Source organism: Azolla caroliniana, unplaced genomic scaffold (genome assembly GCF_043228905.1).
Source record: "Azolla caroliniana isolate FFs.n. ecotype wild unplaced genomic scaffold, voAzoCaro1.0.p SCAF_11, whole genome shotgun sequence".
Taxonomy (NCBI): Eukaryota; Viridiplantae; Streptophyta; class Polypodiopsida; order Salviniales; family Salviniaceae; genus Azolla; species Azolla caroliniana.
Window position 1 is genome coordinate 15,656,732 of NW_028230446.1, and position 17,130 is coordinate 15,673,861.

General features: G+C 37.8%; 2 protein-coding genes across 2 annotated transcripts; one reads left to right on the forward strand and one right to left on the reverse strand.

Annotated features, from left to right (window-relative positions):
* Window positions 1–7,037: 7,037 nt before the first annotated feature.
* On the forward strand, window positions 7,038–7,783 carry LOC147857988 (uncharacterized). The gene is made up of 2 exons (XM_087327363.1): window positions 7,038–7,117; window positions 7,160–7,783. Exon 2 carries the CDS (start codon window positions 7,211–7,213, stop codon window positions 7,628–7,630), a length of 420 nt encoding a protein of 139 aa, XP_087183489.1. The 5' UTR covers window positions 7,038–7,117; window positions 7,160–7,210; the 3' UTR covers window positions 7,631–7,783.
* A 1,652-nt stretch (window positions 7,784–9,435) lies between these two features.
* On the reverse strand, window positions 9,436–12,343 carry LOC147857989 (metacaspase-6-like). Its single transcript, XM_087327617.1, has 3 exons — window positions 12,315–12,343; window positions 11,350–11,831; window positions 9,436–10,680 (listed from the first exon to the last, which is right to left on the reverse strand). Exons 2-3 carry the CDS (start codon window positions 11,696–11,698, stop codon window positions 9,740–9,742), a joined length of 1,290 nt encoding a protein of 429 aa, XP_087183743.1. The 5' UTR covers window positions 11,699–11,831; window positions 12,315–12,343; the 3' UTR covers window positions 9,436–9,739.
* Window positions 12,344–17,130: the final 4,787 nt, after the last annotated feature.

A 17,130-nucleotide genomic window follows, 5' to 3' on the forward strand; every position in this document is an offset into this window, starting at 1 on the left:
CTTCCGTTTTGTTAGCTTATGGATAACCTTAAATATAAACAGAAAAATCCTAATAAATTTCATTGCAATTTCTAGAAAATTTCATCCTCACCTAAAGAAAGTATAATTCATAAACTATGAATCTCGTGAACATTATCACGCATGCTTAGTTCAAGGCCAATGAGTAGATGGGTCCTTGACCTCACCATATTACTTCTATGAAAAAATCAACTAATATGTAAATGAAAGAAACTATTTAAATCACAGATTAAACAATTGTATACATTTCAAAAACACTTCGTAATTAGTTTGACTACCATGCATACTAACAAACTGCCGCTAAATTTTATAGCTTCACCATGGTAACTTTTCCCACGGCACATAGAGAGGAATGTATGTATAGATGAATGGTAATTGCAATAAAGTTGGCCGGTTGGTGGAAAACCACGTTAGCTTATGCTACTCCATTACAATCATTTGTCAATCAAAAAGCAAAAGGGAAAAAATACAATTAGTGCAAAACTTTCATGTGCATGCGTCCATCATAGGTTCTTGTAGAGTTTTATATGATAAAAATAATCTAGATGAACCCAATTCCATGAAGAATCTATGTTCTCCTGTTATGTGATGCAATTGGTGTATTTTGCTCGAGGAGATAAAAAATTGGCTTCCTTAACACCTATAGCTCATTCTTACTTCATTGAAGGATCTAACGCACCAATTGAATATGTCGACCATTGTCAATTAGAAACATCAACTTGTTTAAAGGCTTCTAAAAGAACTTTGAGATGTGAGCAAAATTCCATTGCTTTACACACACTTGATTTGAAAGAACTTGCAATTAGCATTTATATTATACTCTACTTACCTCACCATAACGTAGACCTCAATCATCGACTCCTTTTCTCATAACCTCATCAATGTCAACATCCATGTTTTATGAAAATTCCCTTCATTCTAATAGCCACATTGCCCATAATTGATTTCATAACAAAAAACTCTACCTAGTTTTAGTGTTCGCATGCGAAGTTTTTAAAGATTGGCCCTATAAAATTTGACAACACTGTTACGGGATATTATATGGTCATGCCCGTCATATATGTTCTTTTAAAAAAACATATATGATCAATTGCCTCGCATATCTCTTATACGCATCAAACATTAAGCATTCGAGAAGAGCAACTTACTTGGTTGGCTCAAGTGTTTAATGTATTTGTTCTCGAGGTCTCGAGTTCAAATATGACCAAGACCATACAACATCCTTGATACATATGACTATAACACATGTTTAGACTTAAGGTCTAAGTGCACCTCGGGGTCCTCGTAATAGGACTTAAAGAGCCGAAACCACATATGTGGGCACAGAAACATAGTTATTGTTAACATTTTTTTCGTGTATAAACTATTCATGACGCGAACATACATGGTTGAGCCTCGGGGAGCCGCCATGAAAAAAATCGATATAGAGATCAGGGAAAGGCATTCATTTGTCACCCCCATGGTTTTTAAAACACCTCTGTGTTACCATAGTAACCTGATCTTGAACCTCATCTCATACGTCTAGAGGGGTATTGACGTGAGATCATGATATCGATTAATGTTTGCCCATGATATGTTTACACCACAACAAGATGTTATGACTATTTGTCTGACCTTATCTTATTTCTTTGCCAGAAATAATCATTCAATGGCTCAGAATAACGACCCGATGCCCTCCGCTCAAGCGGAAAGACCTCAAGGAAATCCTCCTGGGACAATGTCCATTGAGGCGTATATTTTACAAGTACAACATTTCCTTAGTTCAACCGCGCAGCAGTTGACCGAATTTCGGCAATCTCAAAGTGCTCTCGAGGCACGAGTCATTAGTCTCCAAAATGAGATTAATAGACCTGATGAGCGTCAGGGTGAACCATCATTTGTCGTAAAGCCATTTACGGGAGATAAAAAGGAAAGAACCGAAGAAGCAATCTGCACGTGGCTGGGCCGATGGGAGTCTCATTTTGAGCTCTATCCCACGCCAGATAGTACGAAGATTGCATATGTTGGCCGAGAACTAGGGGGTAAGGCCGCCGCTTGGTGGCGTGGGCTCCGAACTTTGGGGAGATTGCCCGAGACCTGGACAGACTTTGTCACAGTTTTCAAGGGTCAATTTCTACAACCTCCCTCTCGAACCGAGGCAGCACAAGCTTTAATGAACCTCTCTAGCAGGAAGTTTTCCTCGCTAGAAGATTATGTCCACCATGCTAGAACCCAAATCCAAAAATCGGGTCTAGAAGGGGACAATTGGTTAATAGCTTGTTTTGTCAATGGCATCCCCAATTCGGACTATCACTGGATAGTGCACGATAAGGATCCAAAATCCTTCGAAGAGGCCGTTGAGATAGTTCTTCGCTATCAACGCACTTCGAAGAAGGACCATAACAAACCCAACGAAGCGCCCGAGACTAAGCAGTCACAATTCGTTGGGAAACGCAAGACACCCAACGAATTCATGGATCGCGATTATAAGCGACAACATCCTTTTTGCGTATTCTGCAAAAAGAAGGGTCATACAAAAGAGCAATGTCGTAAGCTCCAACGAAAAGAGCACGACGCCAAACCTAAAGCTACAGACCATAAAGGTCAGATTCCTAATGTCCTTCAGGTCTATACACATCATTTGAGTAATTGTCAATGTTCTTTCCCTCATTATGTATTGGGTCCCAATGATTTACTACGTGCAAACGGGTATATCAATGGATCTCCCGTACAATTTTTATTTGATTCGGGAAGCTCACACAATTTTGTGAATGATCGTTTGGTACAGATATGGGGAATCCAACCCACCGTAAGTGATCACACCTACACGGTGCACTTGGCTGATGGAAGAGTACAACACATCAACGGGGCGATTCATTCTTTAGGAATTTCTATTGATACCTATATAGAGGAAGTAGACTTCCATGTAATGAATCTTAGTACCACCGATGTAATACTGGGTTATCCCTGGTTTTATAATAAAAGCTCTTCTTTATTTATTGATTGGGTTCGCCATTCCATTTCTTTTGTACTCAACGATTGTACGCATTTTATTCAATGTGTAACAAAACAATCCCTCTCGATTGTTTCCTCGTGTCCATCAATATCCGAGTTGTCTTGTTCTACGTTATTTTATTGTGTACTTGATCCGGACATTCACGTTTACAATATCGATAATGTCTCGGGTCAATTAACATATTTTGAACAAAAACAACTTGATGAAATCGTAAACGATTTTCGTGATGTTTTTCCGAGTGAACTACCCGATGGTTTACCTCCTAAACGTAATATAGACCATCGTATAGATATTGTACCTGGCATTGCACCCATTAGTATACCTCCGTATCGCCTAAGTCGATCTGAAGAGGATGAGGTAGCTAAGCAACTTAAGGACTATTTACGAATGGGTTATATACGTTATAGTAAATCTCCATGGGGTGCACCAGTTCTCTTGGTTAAAAAGAAAGAGGGCACATGGCGTATGTGTATTAATTACCGACGCTTGAATAAAGTGACGATCAAGAATTCGTACCCATTGCCCCGGGCTGACGATCTAATTGACCGTCTCCAGGGAGCTCGGTATTTTACGAAACTTGATCTCCGTACTGGCTACCATCAAATACGAATAAGTGAGGACGATGTTCCTAAAACAGCATTTCGTACGCGCTACGGCCATTATGAGTTTTTGGTTATGCCTTTTGGTTTGACCAATGCTCCGGCTACATTTCAACAAGAAATGAATGACATTTTCCGAGAACAACTTGGAAAATTTGTCGTTATCTTCTTAGATGATATTTTAGTTTATAGCCGTACATTACAAGAACATGCTAGACATGTCCGCTTTGTTTTACAAATATTGCGTGACAAACAATTTTACGCGAAGATCTCAAAATGTGAGTTCTTCAAGAAATCAATTACTTATCTTGGACATCTCATAACCGAACGAGGAGTTGAAATTGATCCTTCTCGCATCGAGAAAATCAAGCTTTGGCCCACTCTTCGGAATATTCGAGAAGTTCGCTCATTCCTTGGTTTTGTCGGATTTTTGCGAAAATCTCTTCGTAATTACTCACAATTGACGACGCCGTTTACTGATCTTCTAAAAGGTCAAACGCGTAAGTCTACAAAACCTATTGTGTGGAATGCTACACTAGACCTCGCCTTTAAGGAACTCAAGGACTTGGTATGCAAGGCTCCTTCACTTCTTTTACCCGATCCTTCAAAACCTTTTGAGGTTGAAACCGACGCAAGCGATTATGCTATAGGTGCTGTCTTGTATCAAGATGGTAAACCAATAGCATTCGAGAGTAAGAAACTTGATTCTGCTCAATGTCGGTATACCGTTCAAGAAAAGGAATTATTTGCGGTTATACATGCGCTCAAAACATGGCGCCATTATCTTTATGGAAATCGCTTTGTGGTAACTACGGACCACGAGTCCTTGAAATATTTTTGTGACCAACAAGACCTGAAAGGTCGTAAGGCACGATGGGCTGATCTCATCCAGGACTTTGATTTTTCCATACGATATCGTAAAGGTTCCATGAATACTGTCGCTGATGCACTAAGTCGCATCCGTGAAGTTAACATGCTTAGCTTCACTGAAATAACATCAGATCTTTATGATCACCTTCGAGGAAAGTATCCTGATGACAATTATTTTGCAAAATACTGGGCAAGAGTCGAGTCTGGAACAGACACCACCACACCCTCGAAGGAATACTTCCACATTGCTAACGGTCTGCTCTACCGTAATGGGAAGGTTTGTGTTCCAGATTTACCTGAGGTCAAAAAGAGAATTCTTTTTGAATGCCATGATGCACCCTCAGCAGGGCACCCTGGAATACATCGTACACTCGTTCTCATCTCCACTCAATTTTATTGGCCTAAGATGCGTCCTGACATACATAGCTATGTGACTAAATGTCACCAATGTCAGGTTAACAAAGCCGAGCGACTTAAAGCCGCAGGACTTTTACATCCCTTAGACATTCCCAATAATAAGTGGGAAAGTATATCCATGGATTTTATTGTTAGCCTTCCTCGCACCCAAAAAGGTCATGATGCCATATGGGTTGTGGTTGCCAGACTAACTAAAATGGCCAGATTTATTGCTACTAAAACCACGGTAACAGCTCCTGAATTGGCTTACCAATTCGTTGATGAGTTATTTCGTTTTTACGGGTTACCGATGGATATCGTGAGTGACCGAGATCCGAAGTTTACTAGTGACTTCTGGACGCAAGTCTTTAAGAAGTTAGAAACTACGTTGAGCATGAGCTCCACGGATCATCCTCAATCCGATGGACAGACAGAACGAGTAAATCAAATTATTGAGGACATGCTTCGAGCATACGTTGGTGCAAAACCAACAAAATGGGAACGTTACCTCCCAATTTTGGAGTTTGCTTATAACAGCTCCAAGTATACGTCGACGGGATATAGTCCTTTTATGTTGATGTATGGATTTCAGCCACGAGCCCCGATTGATGTTAATATACATCATGATGAGTTGCGAAGTACGCAAAACTTTCTTCGGGATATGCAAGATATGTTGCATATTGCACGGGATAATATAAAAACAGCTCAAGATAGAGCGCGTTTTTATGCCGATCATCACAGGCAACCTCGTGTATTCAGCCCTGGACAGAAGGTATTTTTACGTGTACCTCACAATTCTAAGACATTGTCTACGGGTAAGTGCGCTAAGTTAGCCCCACGGTTTTGTGGACCTTTTACAGTCCTCAAACGCATTGGATCATCAGCCTATCGTCTCGCTCTTCCCGATGGTGTTGGAATCCATCCAGTCTTTCATGTAAGTCGTCTAAAAGAACTTCTAGGTTCTGGCGACAATACAGTTACAACTGAAACTCTGGTTACTTCTGAAGATTTATCTTCTAAACCACACGTACCAGAAAGAATTCTCGATGTTAAAACAAAAAAATTACGTGCTAAGGAAATCCGAGAATTTAAAATAAAATGGATGGATAAATCAATCAAAGATGCCACATGGGAACGCGAAACGACTCTAAGAACTAACTTCCCTAACTTTCCATTGCAAGAGTGCAATGTTTTAAAGAGGGGGAGTATGTTACGGGCATGACCATATAATATCCCGTGGTGAGAATTGTCGTAGTATTCTATACACGTGGATAAGTGTGAGGGTTAAACAAAGAGTCTAAAGAAGGGGAGGATTACTTTTAATCCTCGGGATTGAGACAACCCATGAGGCCAAGTGTGAACATGGCTGGGGGCCTTGAGAATTACTATAAATAAGAGGCCTAGCTACCCTCATTGGGGCATGCATTGACTACGTCGAGACTCTGTCCGTGAGTGGAACGACTCTTGTAGCAAGCGCGCTATCGTCCAGGTACGACTCGACGCCAAGGCGGTGGTATGGGACGCCGATCGAGGCTCGAGTCCGTCTCGATCCCTTCGCTCGGGGGTGGTCGGGTGGATCGGCACCCTTCTTTCTCTCTTTTCTCTCTATTCTTTCTAGATCTATCATTGATATATCCTTATTTTATGCTTACTTTAGTACCTAATCTCTAATAAACACCAAGAATGAAAGCAATAACTCATGAATCAGCAATAATAATGTCACCCCACGTCACTAATAACATGAAAGTCACAAATAAAACCGATAAAACCAAATGTCAACTCAACCCCATCTTCCTAGATGTTGCTCTTGAGTATTGTATTGATTTCCTTCTTCTTACATTTTCTGTCATAGTTCACTACAACCCAGATCTCGCCCCCAACACGAAACTTGACATCTCAAAGTTTTCAACATTTTGTAATGATATGCGAGAATGGAATGGGCTCGGATGGTTGCCATGTGCGTCACCATGGGGGACATATTCGGTGTCCAGTGGACGTAATGATATCTATCACTCGAGAAAATTTGTTTTGGGGCCGATTCCTATGGACCAAAGAATTGTAGGGGCATTTCTAGAAATTTCTTTAATAATAAATTTAACACAGCCTTTCTTTCCTTGAAACTTAAAACCCTCTCCCCATAAACCCTAAAAACCACTGTAAACAGAAACCATCTTAAAGAAGAAGAAGAAGAAGAAGAAGAAGAGGAAGAGGGACCACGAAACCCTAACAGTCAGGAAGAAGAAGAAGAGGGACCACGAAACCCTAACAGTCAGGAAGAAGCAGCAGCAGAAAGAGAGATAAAGAGACACACGCACAGAAGGAGGCGCACGACATGGTTCGTGTGAAGATCAGTGCGAGCAATATCTCCCAGAAGTGTCGCTTCTTCTTCGTCACCACTTCCCCCCATTCCCATCGGTTGCTACTCTCTCGACCTTCGTCGCCATCTCAATACCTGCAGAAACCACCCTCCTTCTCTTCCTCCCTTTCCTTGCTCGTTCGTCCCTGGTCTTCCGCTTCCACTGCTCCCTCCTCGTCTGTCTCTGAAGCGAGATCGAGCTCCAGCTATAAAGCTTCTCCTTCTCCTTCTCCTTCTCCTTCTCCTTCTCCATCTCCTTCGGAAATGGAGTCTTCCAAGCTTCCTCCGGATTATGACGATTGTGTATTCGACGCAGATGATAAAGATTACAAAGGAGAACCAGAGAGCGATCCTGAAGAAACTTACCTCTTCAGTCCTTCTGATAGCGAGAATTAGCTAAAGAATCCTCCTCCTCTTCATTTGCTTAGAAATCCTATGAGATATATTAGCTACGGGGGAGAGAGGTTTTAGGTATATCTCCACTTGATTATCCAGGTACCATTATGATGACTGTAAAGTTTCTTTCTTCCAATCAATGGCTTTCTTGTAGAGTGTTTTTTCATGTGATTTTCAACAATTGTTTTGAATTGTTTATAAGTGTTGATCTGTGTTCGTAGAGTAGTAGTCCTTACTCTAATTTATAAACCGTGACTACACAAAACCGTTCTGGTCTTCCATTCACCTACAAAGCTAAATCTGAACTACCTGAACTAACACACCCCCTCCATGTATTACATTTTCTCAAAATGGTGTTTTGAGGTTGGATACTTTTTTTGAGAGGTCATAATTTTCCTTCCCCTAATCCGTACGCTAATTTATAAGTAGTGTCTACACTAAACGGATTTGGTCTTTAATTTACCTACGAAGTTAAGTCTGCATTGCAAATGCATTTCAAGGATTGCATTTTCTCAAAAATGATGTTTTGAGATTATATACGTTTTGTGAGGTGATAATGGTTGTGAAATATTCAATTTTATTCGATATGTTTTCAAAGAAAACAATGATTATGTAATAAGGGACAAACTAAGCCGTACTTAAAAAGAGGTGGTGAAATGTTACAGAGGATCGTTTTATGTTTTCAAAGTAAACATTGATTTTATAGTTGAAACAAACCAATGCATGCATTTGCAAGTGAAGATCAAGTGTGAGTAATTTGACATTGATTTGAAACTATTGATTATACATGTTATGCATTGGGTAACGCATCACATGTGAAATCTTAATGTGATCTGCTTTGTAATTACAAGATTACAAAATTAATATTAACAACATGTCACCATGAAGTTGCAACTCTTGTTTTCCCATGTTATATACCAAGCAACCTTTCCTACACAAGAACATGTTATCTCCACCTTTAGATGATCTCCTACACACACATTCAATCAGCTAACTTAATGCATATATGACGGATTTTGACTCTCTCCAATAATGTATATATACTCTAGTAGACAGCACAAATAATCAAGTGATTTTATTGTCCACGGTGGTTGGAGATTTCAAGCTCAGCCATACACTTATGGGGCCAAAGTGGACAACATAAGTAATCAAGTGATTTCATTGTTCACGGTTGTTGGAGATATCAAGCTCGTACACTTGTTGGGTTACAAACACACACAAGGCAACAAATCTTGAACCTATAAAGAAAAAAAATGCTCAAATGGACAAAAAAGGAAACATGTGCCCATATAAGTGATGTGGCGAATGGTGCATTGCAACATGGCATGCCCCATAAGTAGAACACGAATTAGATCATACATCAAATCAACTTCTCCCCAATGAGCAGAGTGCACATATTACATTGTGGGGCTTATACCTCATGTATTATGTTGCATATGTTACCAAACTACATAACCAGTCTTCTATGAACATGTAATTCTATTTTTGTGTTATATCCTATTTTTATAAGATAGTTTTACGATTGTTCTTGTTGTGAATGCAAGGATTGTTATCATAATGGTTATCAACACATTCACCAAGATAGTGAATTGCACTTAAAAAGCCACAAGCAACAGACAGAAAATTGACTCTATAATCAGGTATATGTTCTTGTTGTGAATGCAAGGATTGTTATCATAATGGTTATCAACACATTCACCAAGATAGTGAATTGCACTTAAAAAGCCACAAGCAACAGACAGAAAATTGACATAAGAGAGTTGCTTTGTTTTTAATGGGGATTGAAATTGACACCATTTTCCAGATTAAATATGAACACAATAGTTGTGTATATGTTCATCATCAAATTGAGTGTTGATGACGTTGAGAATTATAATAACGTTGGCATGATAAAACAGTACATATAATTAAAAGGTTTTTTTAGTACAAATTTGTTCGAATGTATAAAAGAGTAGAAATGGTGGCTGAATAGTTCATTATGTGTGGCATTGAAAATGATAATGATGTTAGCTCCTTGTTAAATCAGTAAAACTAACGAATGTTAGAACCTTGCTATATCTGTGTAAAGAAATGAGATGGCTGCAGACTTTGCCAAGGTGAATAACGGTGTCAACAAATGAAAGGTGCTTTGGCATTCTCATCAGAGCAATAAAGCCCTGGTTGTTGAGTAAATCCTTGCTTTTTGAGGATCTCCCTTATTTTGCTAACAAGCTCATAGTTAGTGATAGAACCATGGTTTTGGGAGAGCACAATTTGAATAGCATTACTCATGGCTCCATATCCTTCATTCCCTAATTGTCCAGAAGCATCAGCTGAAGTCTCATGTGATTGGCACCCACTTACCAACACACCCATATCTGCCCTATACTTCATTGTTTTTTTATTATTCTTGCGATTTACATTAGCAACAGCTTTCTTTGGCCCGACTACATGATCATGACTATGACTGCTACTTTTGTCCTTGTTCTTTTCATTTGCTAACACTCCTCTCATAAATATCTTACCTTCTGAGGTTCGATCCTGGGGATGTATATCAATTATTGATGCACGGATGTTATGTACATACATGTCCTTCCCTGTCTTTTGTTTTAAGATGGTCATCAATGTGGAGAGGGGCAGAGCTCTACTCTTCACATTGTATTTCTCGTTACCCATGTAGGCAATGTTCTGGAAATGTTCATCATGTGCTATGTATTGATGGTCTAGATGAATACCACGTTTCTGAAGTTTCTCACGCATTTTGTTATGAATCTTGTGAAAGGTCAACTCATCGTCACTTGACGAATTATCACAATCACGATCCACATCACCATTACTCATTTCAAGATCTCTCTTTCCCTTACCTTTAGATGGTTTTTTTGCACCACCATTTTCCTTATGTTTCCTGGCAGGTTTCTTTATCGTATGAGCACTCACTAATTCTGGAAGTGAACTTTCGCCAATCTGTTCTTTCTCATTTTCGATTAAACCTCCGCTATGGCATGAGTCTGAGATCATAGTGAGGCCAACACCCAAGGGCAATTTGTCAACAACCTCTCTGAAGTCATCATCTGCAAATGTTGGATCAATCAATGGTCAAACGAATAGGACGTAAGAGGATTGATCTCACTAGGGCACAATAAAATTTAGACACTTTCCAATGTAGGAAAATGTCCACTCTTCACCATTACAATATTCAACATGATGAACTCTTGAGCCTCTCTTTTTAGCTCATAAGAAGTTTTTGATATCCTTTTATTTCAGAAAAGAGGCTACCCTGCTTACACTTTCAAGTTCAATCAACTCTGAGAGCTTTTGGAAGTGAGGTGGGTGGAGCCTAGATGTCTGACAAGATTAGGACTTTCTTTGCCCACATTTCCAAACCACAATATGAACTCAATTACAAAACACTTCCCGCAGTACACACAAATGTTTTCTTTGTTCCAATATGATGTTATCGCGTCCGACGAGGATAACAAATTACTATATGTCAGTCTTTGTTGGATGGATGTAATAAAACCTATCCATCCATTAATCTCTACTATGACAAGTCCACAGGTAACCAGTACACAATAAATCCATCCATCCATCTAGTCATTCATTGATCCATCCATCTATCGATCTTTTCATTTCTTCTTGATGTGAATGGATTGAGCACATAAAACATATATATATATATATATATATATATATATATATATCATAAGGTTAGCGCAGGAAACCAAGAAGATTGGGCTTACCAGAGATGAGGTTCATGTCACATGGAACGATGCATTCATCAAAACCAGTGGTATCAGGGTCACCAGGCTCGACAGGTAAGCGGACACCATGGCCACTATAGTGGAAGAAGAGAACATCACCACTTTTTGAACCTGAGACAAGGTCATGGAGGGCTTGTTTGATGTTGAAACCTGTTGGTTTTAAACCTGAAGAACTATCTGTGTCCACGAGGATTGAGATGTCAGTCTCATTGAACCCAAACCGATCCATGAGGCTTTGTTTGATTCGCTTCACATCAGTAATGCACCCACTGAGCTCTGCCTCAGTGCCCGGATAGTTGCAACCTACTAGCACTGCTTTTTTTGCCATATCTCTCAATATATTCTTTTACTCTCTTTGGGTTTAAATTGGGATTTGTAGACCTTGTTCTTGTTCTTTTTTCTGTGTAAAACTAGGATTTTCAGATCAGATAATTTAAGGATAGCAAAACTTCTTCTTCTTTCTGGATGTGTAAAATTAGGTTTTATTGATCAACTTTGGAAGAGTTTTTTGGAATTAGCGAATAGTATTCTTCTTTCTTCTGTGCTACAAAATTACAGTTTGTGGATTCAGGGAGCTAACATTTTTCTTCTGCTACTCGTCCTCATTGTGTGTGTGTGTGTGAAAGTAGGGTTTTCAGATGAGCTTTTGCATGTGTGAAGCCCACTCAGGCATTTTTTTATTATTCTTTCCATTTCTACTTCTTCGTTATTCCTTTTCTATCTTTCTTTCTTCTTCTTCTTCCCGTGTGTGGCATCAGGGGTTAGAATTTAGCTGATCATCATCTTCTTTCCTCTTGTTCTTCCTCACGCATTCTTCTTCTTCTTCTTCTTCTTCTTCTTCTTCTTCTTTATTTTCTACTCCTTTCTTCTTTTAACTTGTTTCCATTATAACAGAAACAAAACTATAACAGAAACAAAGGGGGGAGGACAACATGCGATCTTACATTCAAAGGGTCGATACGAAATACGAATGAGGGGATGGAACCCAAACGGTGGGGAGCCAACCTGATGTTTCTTCTTCAAAATTAAACCTGCACAGACAAAAAAGGTAAAAAAGACCCGGAATTAAATCGACAGAGAAGTAGAAATGGGAAGGGGAACAGAGAGGAAGGGAACCATGGATGGAATGAATGAATTGATGGTAAAATGCAGAGAGAGAGGAAGGAAACAGAGGGAAGGAGAGGGCGATCGATGGTCACGACGCTCGCTCCCTCCCTCCCCTCCGGTGTGAACCGCCCCTTAAATCTCTTTCTCCACTTCCTCCCTCCCTCTCCGGTGTGAACTACCCCTTAAATCTCTTTCTCCTCTTTTGGTTATTTCCTTGCCATACCCCTCCCTCACTCTCTCTCTTCCTCTTTTTTAAATTTTTTATCACAATTACCTTACCCTAGTGGTAAGTTGTTTACACTACAAGCCTTGCGTTGTGGGTTCGAAACCCAACTTCCTCACCTCTCTATTATATATACCTCTTATATATCTCTTAATTCACTAGATGCCACTGTGGAATGTAGGGGGTTGAACCCATGACCACCTAGTTTCCATTGGGCAACCTTACCAACTGAGCTACATCCATCTAGTCTCTCTCTCTCTCTCTCTCTCTCTCTTATTTGGTCTTATAGACCATTTTGTCCTCTTAAAAGACTTTAATTTTTCTTTCTTTCTTTCTCTCATATATAATATATATATATACATAAACACTTAAGATGTAATCTCTTATTTGGTCTTATAGGCCATTTTGGCCTCTTAAAAGACGTTAATATATGTTTCTTTCTTTCTCTCATATATATATATATATATATATATATATATATATATATATATATACAGTTAATATACTGTTATACATAAACACACACACACACACATATATATATATATCTTCTTCAAGTGATTCAACAAGACAAACTATGTATTACATAATACATTCTATATGTCAATGACATCAGACATCCTATGTATTACATTTTGTATGTTAATGATACATGCTTGCTTGAAACAACACAACCTATGCACGTATGTTTGGCAGCCCCAAAGTTGCTCGTCGTACTTACGTATGCGCATACTTGTGCAGTACTAGCCAATTTGATGTCTCCAAATCTTCAACCTTATGTTGAGAACTGTCGAGCACAATTGTGGTGTGGAAGGCCTCATTCTTACGTACGATGACCAACAACCCGCTTTTTATGTTAGTTTTGTTGTCGACTTTAGCGAGGCTTCCCGAAAGTCAGAATTTATCATATGCTTGATAGATCCACTTATGTAAAAAATGCTACGAAGAATTTGAGTTTGGAATTTCAAAACAATTTTGTCAATATGATTATAGTTACATATTTGATCATACATTCTTGCATCATGTTCTCATTGATCTCGATTGTTTTCAAAAGGATACTAATAATTATCCAACAAATCCTCATTACAATGGAGAAAAATGAATGATTTGTAGGTTGAATGAGGTACAAAAAACGATGGTGCGTATGAAAACCTTATCATGGATAGAAGTACCGTAATAACCTAGTTGACACAATTAGGTTATCACTCTATTGATATATTCTATGGAATGTATAAGTATCAAAGCACATAAGATTTTGGGACGAATGAATTAAATGAACTTACATTTTTATGGTGTTGAAAATTTCCATCAAGTATAACAATCGGCAACGGTTCGGTTTGAACCAAACCGGACCGTGAAACCGCGGTTTAACAGCTTAACGGTTTCAACGGTTCGTTTCGGTTCAGGCTTAGGTTTTTTTTAACGGTTTGGTTCGGTTTCGGTTTGGTTTCAACAATCAAAAACCGTAGTTTTAACAGTTTAACGGTTTTTTATTTTTTATTTTTAAAAAAATTTAAAAAATCCTAAAAAAATTTAAAAATTGTTTTTAAACAATCTTTTCATTTTTACACCTTATTCTCACATTTTAGGAACATCTTAAAAATTCTAAAAATTCTAAATAATGAAATATTATAAATTTTAAAAAATTAAAAAATTGACCTATGTTGAAAACCGAAACTGAATCACGAAACCACGGTTTTTACGGTTTCGCGGTTCGATTCAGGTTTTTTAAAAATTAAACAGTTCGGTTTGGACCTTCTCAAACCGAACCGAACCATTGCCGATTGTTAATCAAGTACAATGCATTTGCTCCTATTATTGATGACAACAAAATTATACGATGAATATGTTGCCTTCGAGAGGCAATCTAGCTAAATGGCTTGGATTAGAGTTTTTAGATGCTACTTGCGCTTCTATTGATTTCATTGCCCAATTTGGTTTAATGCAACATATGAGAGAGAGAAGCTTTTGTCATGTAAATATCATAATAATAAGTTTTGAAATAGGGTAAACATAAACAAAGTAAGTGAACTTATTCGTATGAATAGACTTGGGCTAGAAAAACATAACTTTGATGTTAGTATTTTGATCCTATTTCACAAGAATTCTTCATGATAATGTTAATGACTTTATAGAAGTAATTTTATGCTCCGAATGTACTTGATGTAAAGGAGTGATTGTGGCTAAACTTTCTCAGCACAGAGATTTATGGTCATCGTTTACCAAGAGACTGAGCCATAAATATTTTGTTTTGTTTTGTTTTGTGCTTGTTTTGATGCATCATGCAGTAGTGAATTTTTACAAAAAATATGTTTTTTTTTGTTTTTTCTTCGTATATTTTTTAGGTGAATGAACAATAACATGTTATGGCCGATGGTAAATCCAATCAATTGACTAGATCGAGGAGTTGGAAGGGAATTTTCCAGTATGTGATTTGCCCAACATTGTACAAAAAGGGAGGGATGAGCTTTGGTTTATAGAAACCATTATATGTGTACTTCACATTTCAGGTTCCAACAAATCTCTCGTTATGGAAGAGTGAGTGGGACATCTGAAGTTATCCACTTTATTTTTTGATACAAAGATATCTCTCTCACACATTTATTATTGCAAAGGCATACATACTTTTACCACATGCAAGCCCCTAATGAATGTGTGCCTTCATAATAGGTGAGCTTGATATCTCAACAATTTGTGATAGATGGCGATAAAAACAAGCATGTTCTCCAAAAGATAAGAATAATGTAACACATTGAATACCACGATCCACATCTATGCATAAAAAATAGACACAATAAAAACATTCAAGTTTTTTACATATTTACATGATGTTGAGTTTGCCATCTCTAAAATTTTGGAGCATGTTATATTTAGATATTTCTATAGTAAAGTAAATCTCCCAACCATGCATCTATAGTCTTTATCCCCTCAAGCAAATTATATTTATATTTTTAAAACATGGGGCTATACATTGACCCCATACACATCTACAATTAGTCCAAGTTGGAACTACCATAATATTCGTGCAGTGAAACATTGCAAAAGAAACTCGGTATACAAACATGTTGGCTGAGAAAATGATCAAAGAGTAATGTGAAAAAATGAAGATAGGAAGGTCATTCAATCCAATACTACGAAGTGTTATGGAATTTCTTTTGTGAATGAAAGATAAATTTGCAAAAATATAAATTAATTCAACATCAATATCAGATTTGTTTCACATATTGATATATCCAATCAAGAAATTAAAACATTCAATCAATGTTGATGCTTTCACATGTTGTGTTTCTATCTAGATGCCCATTTGTCCCTCAGGATTGGTTGAACTAAAAGTCCTACTTTACACCTACTAGGATTGCTAGTAAGCAATAAAGTGGAAAAGAAAGAAGTTAATACTCGTCGCCATAAAAAGATAAAATACAAATCTAAAAGTCTTGTGCATCATCAATCCTTCTTTGTTTGATGGAGAATTACCATGTCAATCATTCAAGTGCTCTATGTTGATGAGGAAAGACTAAAATAGATGTGGTATGTCATGTCACTATTTTGATAAGTTTTTTTTATTAGGATTACAATGTAGGACCATTGTTGAAACAACATTATATATTGCTTACTACTCACGTACAAACAACAATATTTATTTATTTTGTCCAAAAAATATATTATATTAGCATTAAGGGATGTCGTAATGCAATACATAAAATATGTACATTTAGGTAATGAACCCCTTCCTAAATTATGATTGTTGGTTGAAATAAATACTTCGGTGTAGAGTTGAGCCACTCCACCTTATCAGAAATCCATCTATAAAATATTCGTTTGCCCCATATGGCATGAAACTCCAATCTTTGTAGCTCTGCCTATTGCGCATTACCTTTAATGTTGTCCAAAGAACCTCTGAGATTATGCACAACCTTTGTCCAAATCCTAGATTTGATATAGGCATGGCCTTCACTCACATCTTACAAACAACCATATATTTGATGCCCCTAAATGCTTTAAATGTAATATCTTTGACCAAATATATCTAAAAAAGAAGTAAAATCATCCTCCAAATCATGAGACTCCTATCGTAAGAGGGTAACCACATTCAAGAGTCATGCTACACTATAAAAACATGCAAGGTTATGTGTATAATATATGCTATTAAGTTCAATGACAAAAAAAGGATGGTGCACATGATGGCATATAATAGATTATAGGAAAAGAAAAGAAAAAACGCCTTTCATTTCCTAGACATAGTTAAACACCAATGATGTGAGAAAAGCAGTGAGTGGAATAGTGAAACCATGGAAATATAATTGGTCATTGTTCAAAACGTAAAACTAGAAAGAGATGATAATTACCACAATTGATGATGGTGTTGGAAGGCTCAACCTTAACACAACCTCGTATATTGCCATCATCATATATTTGACACAATGAGATGC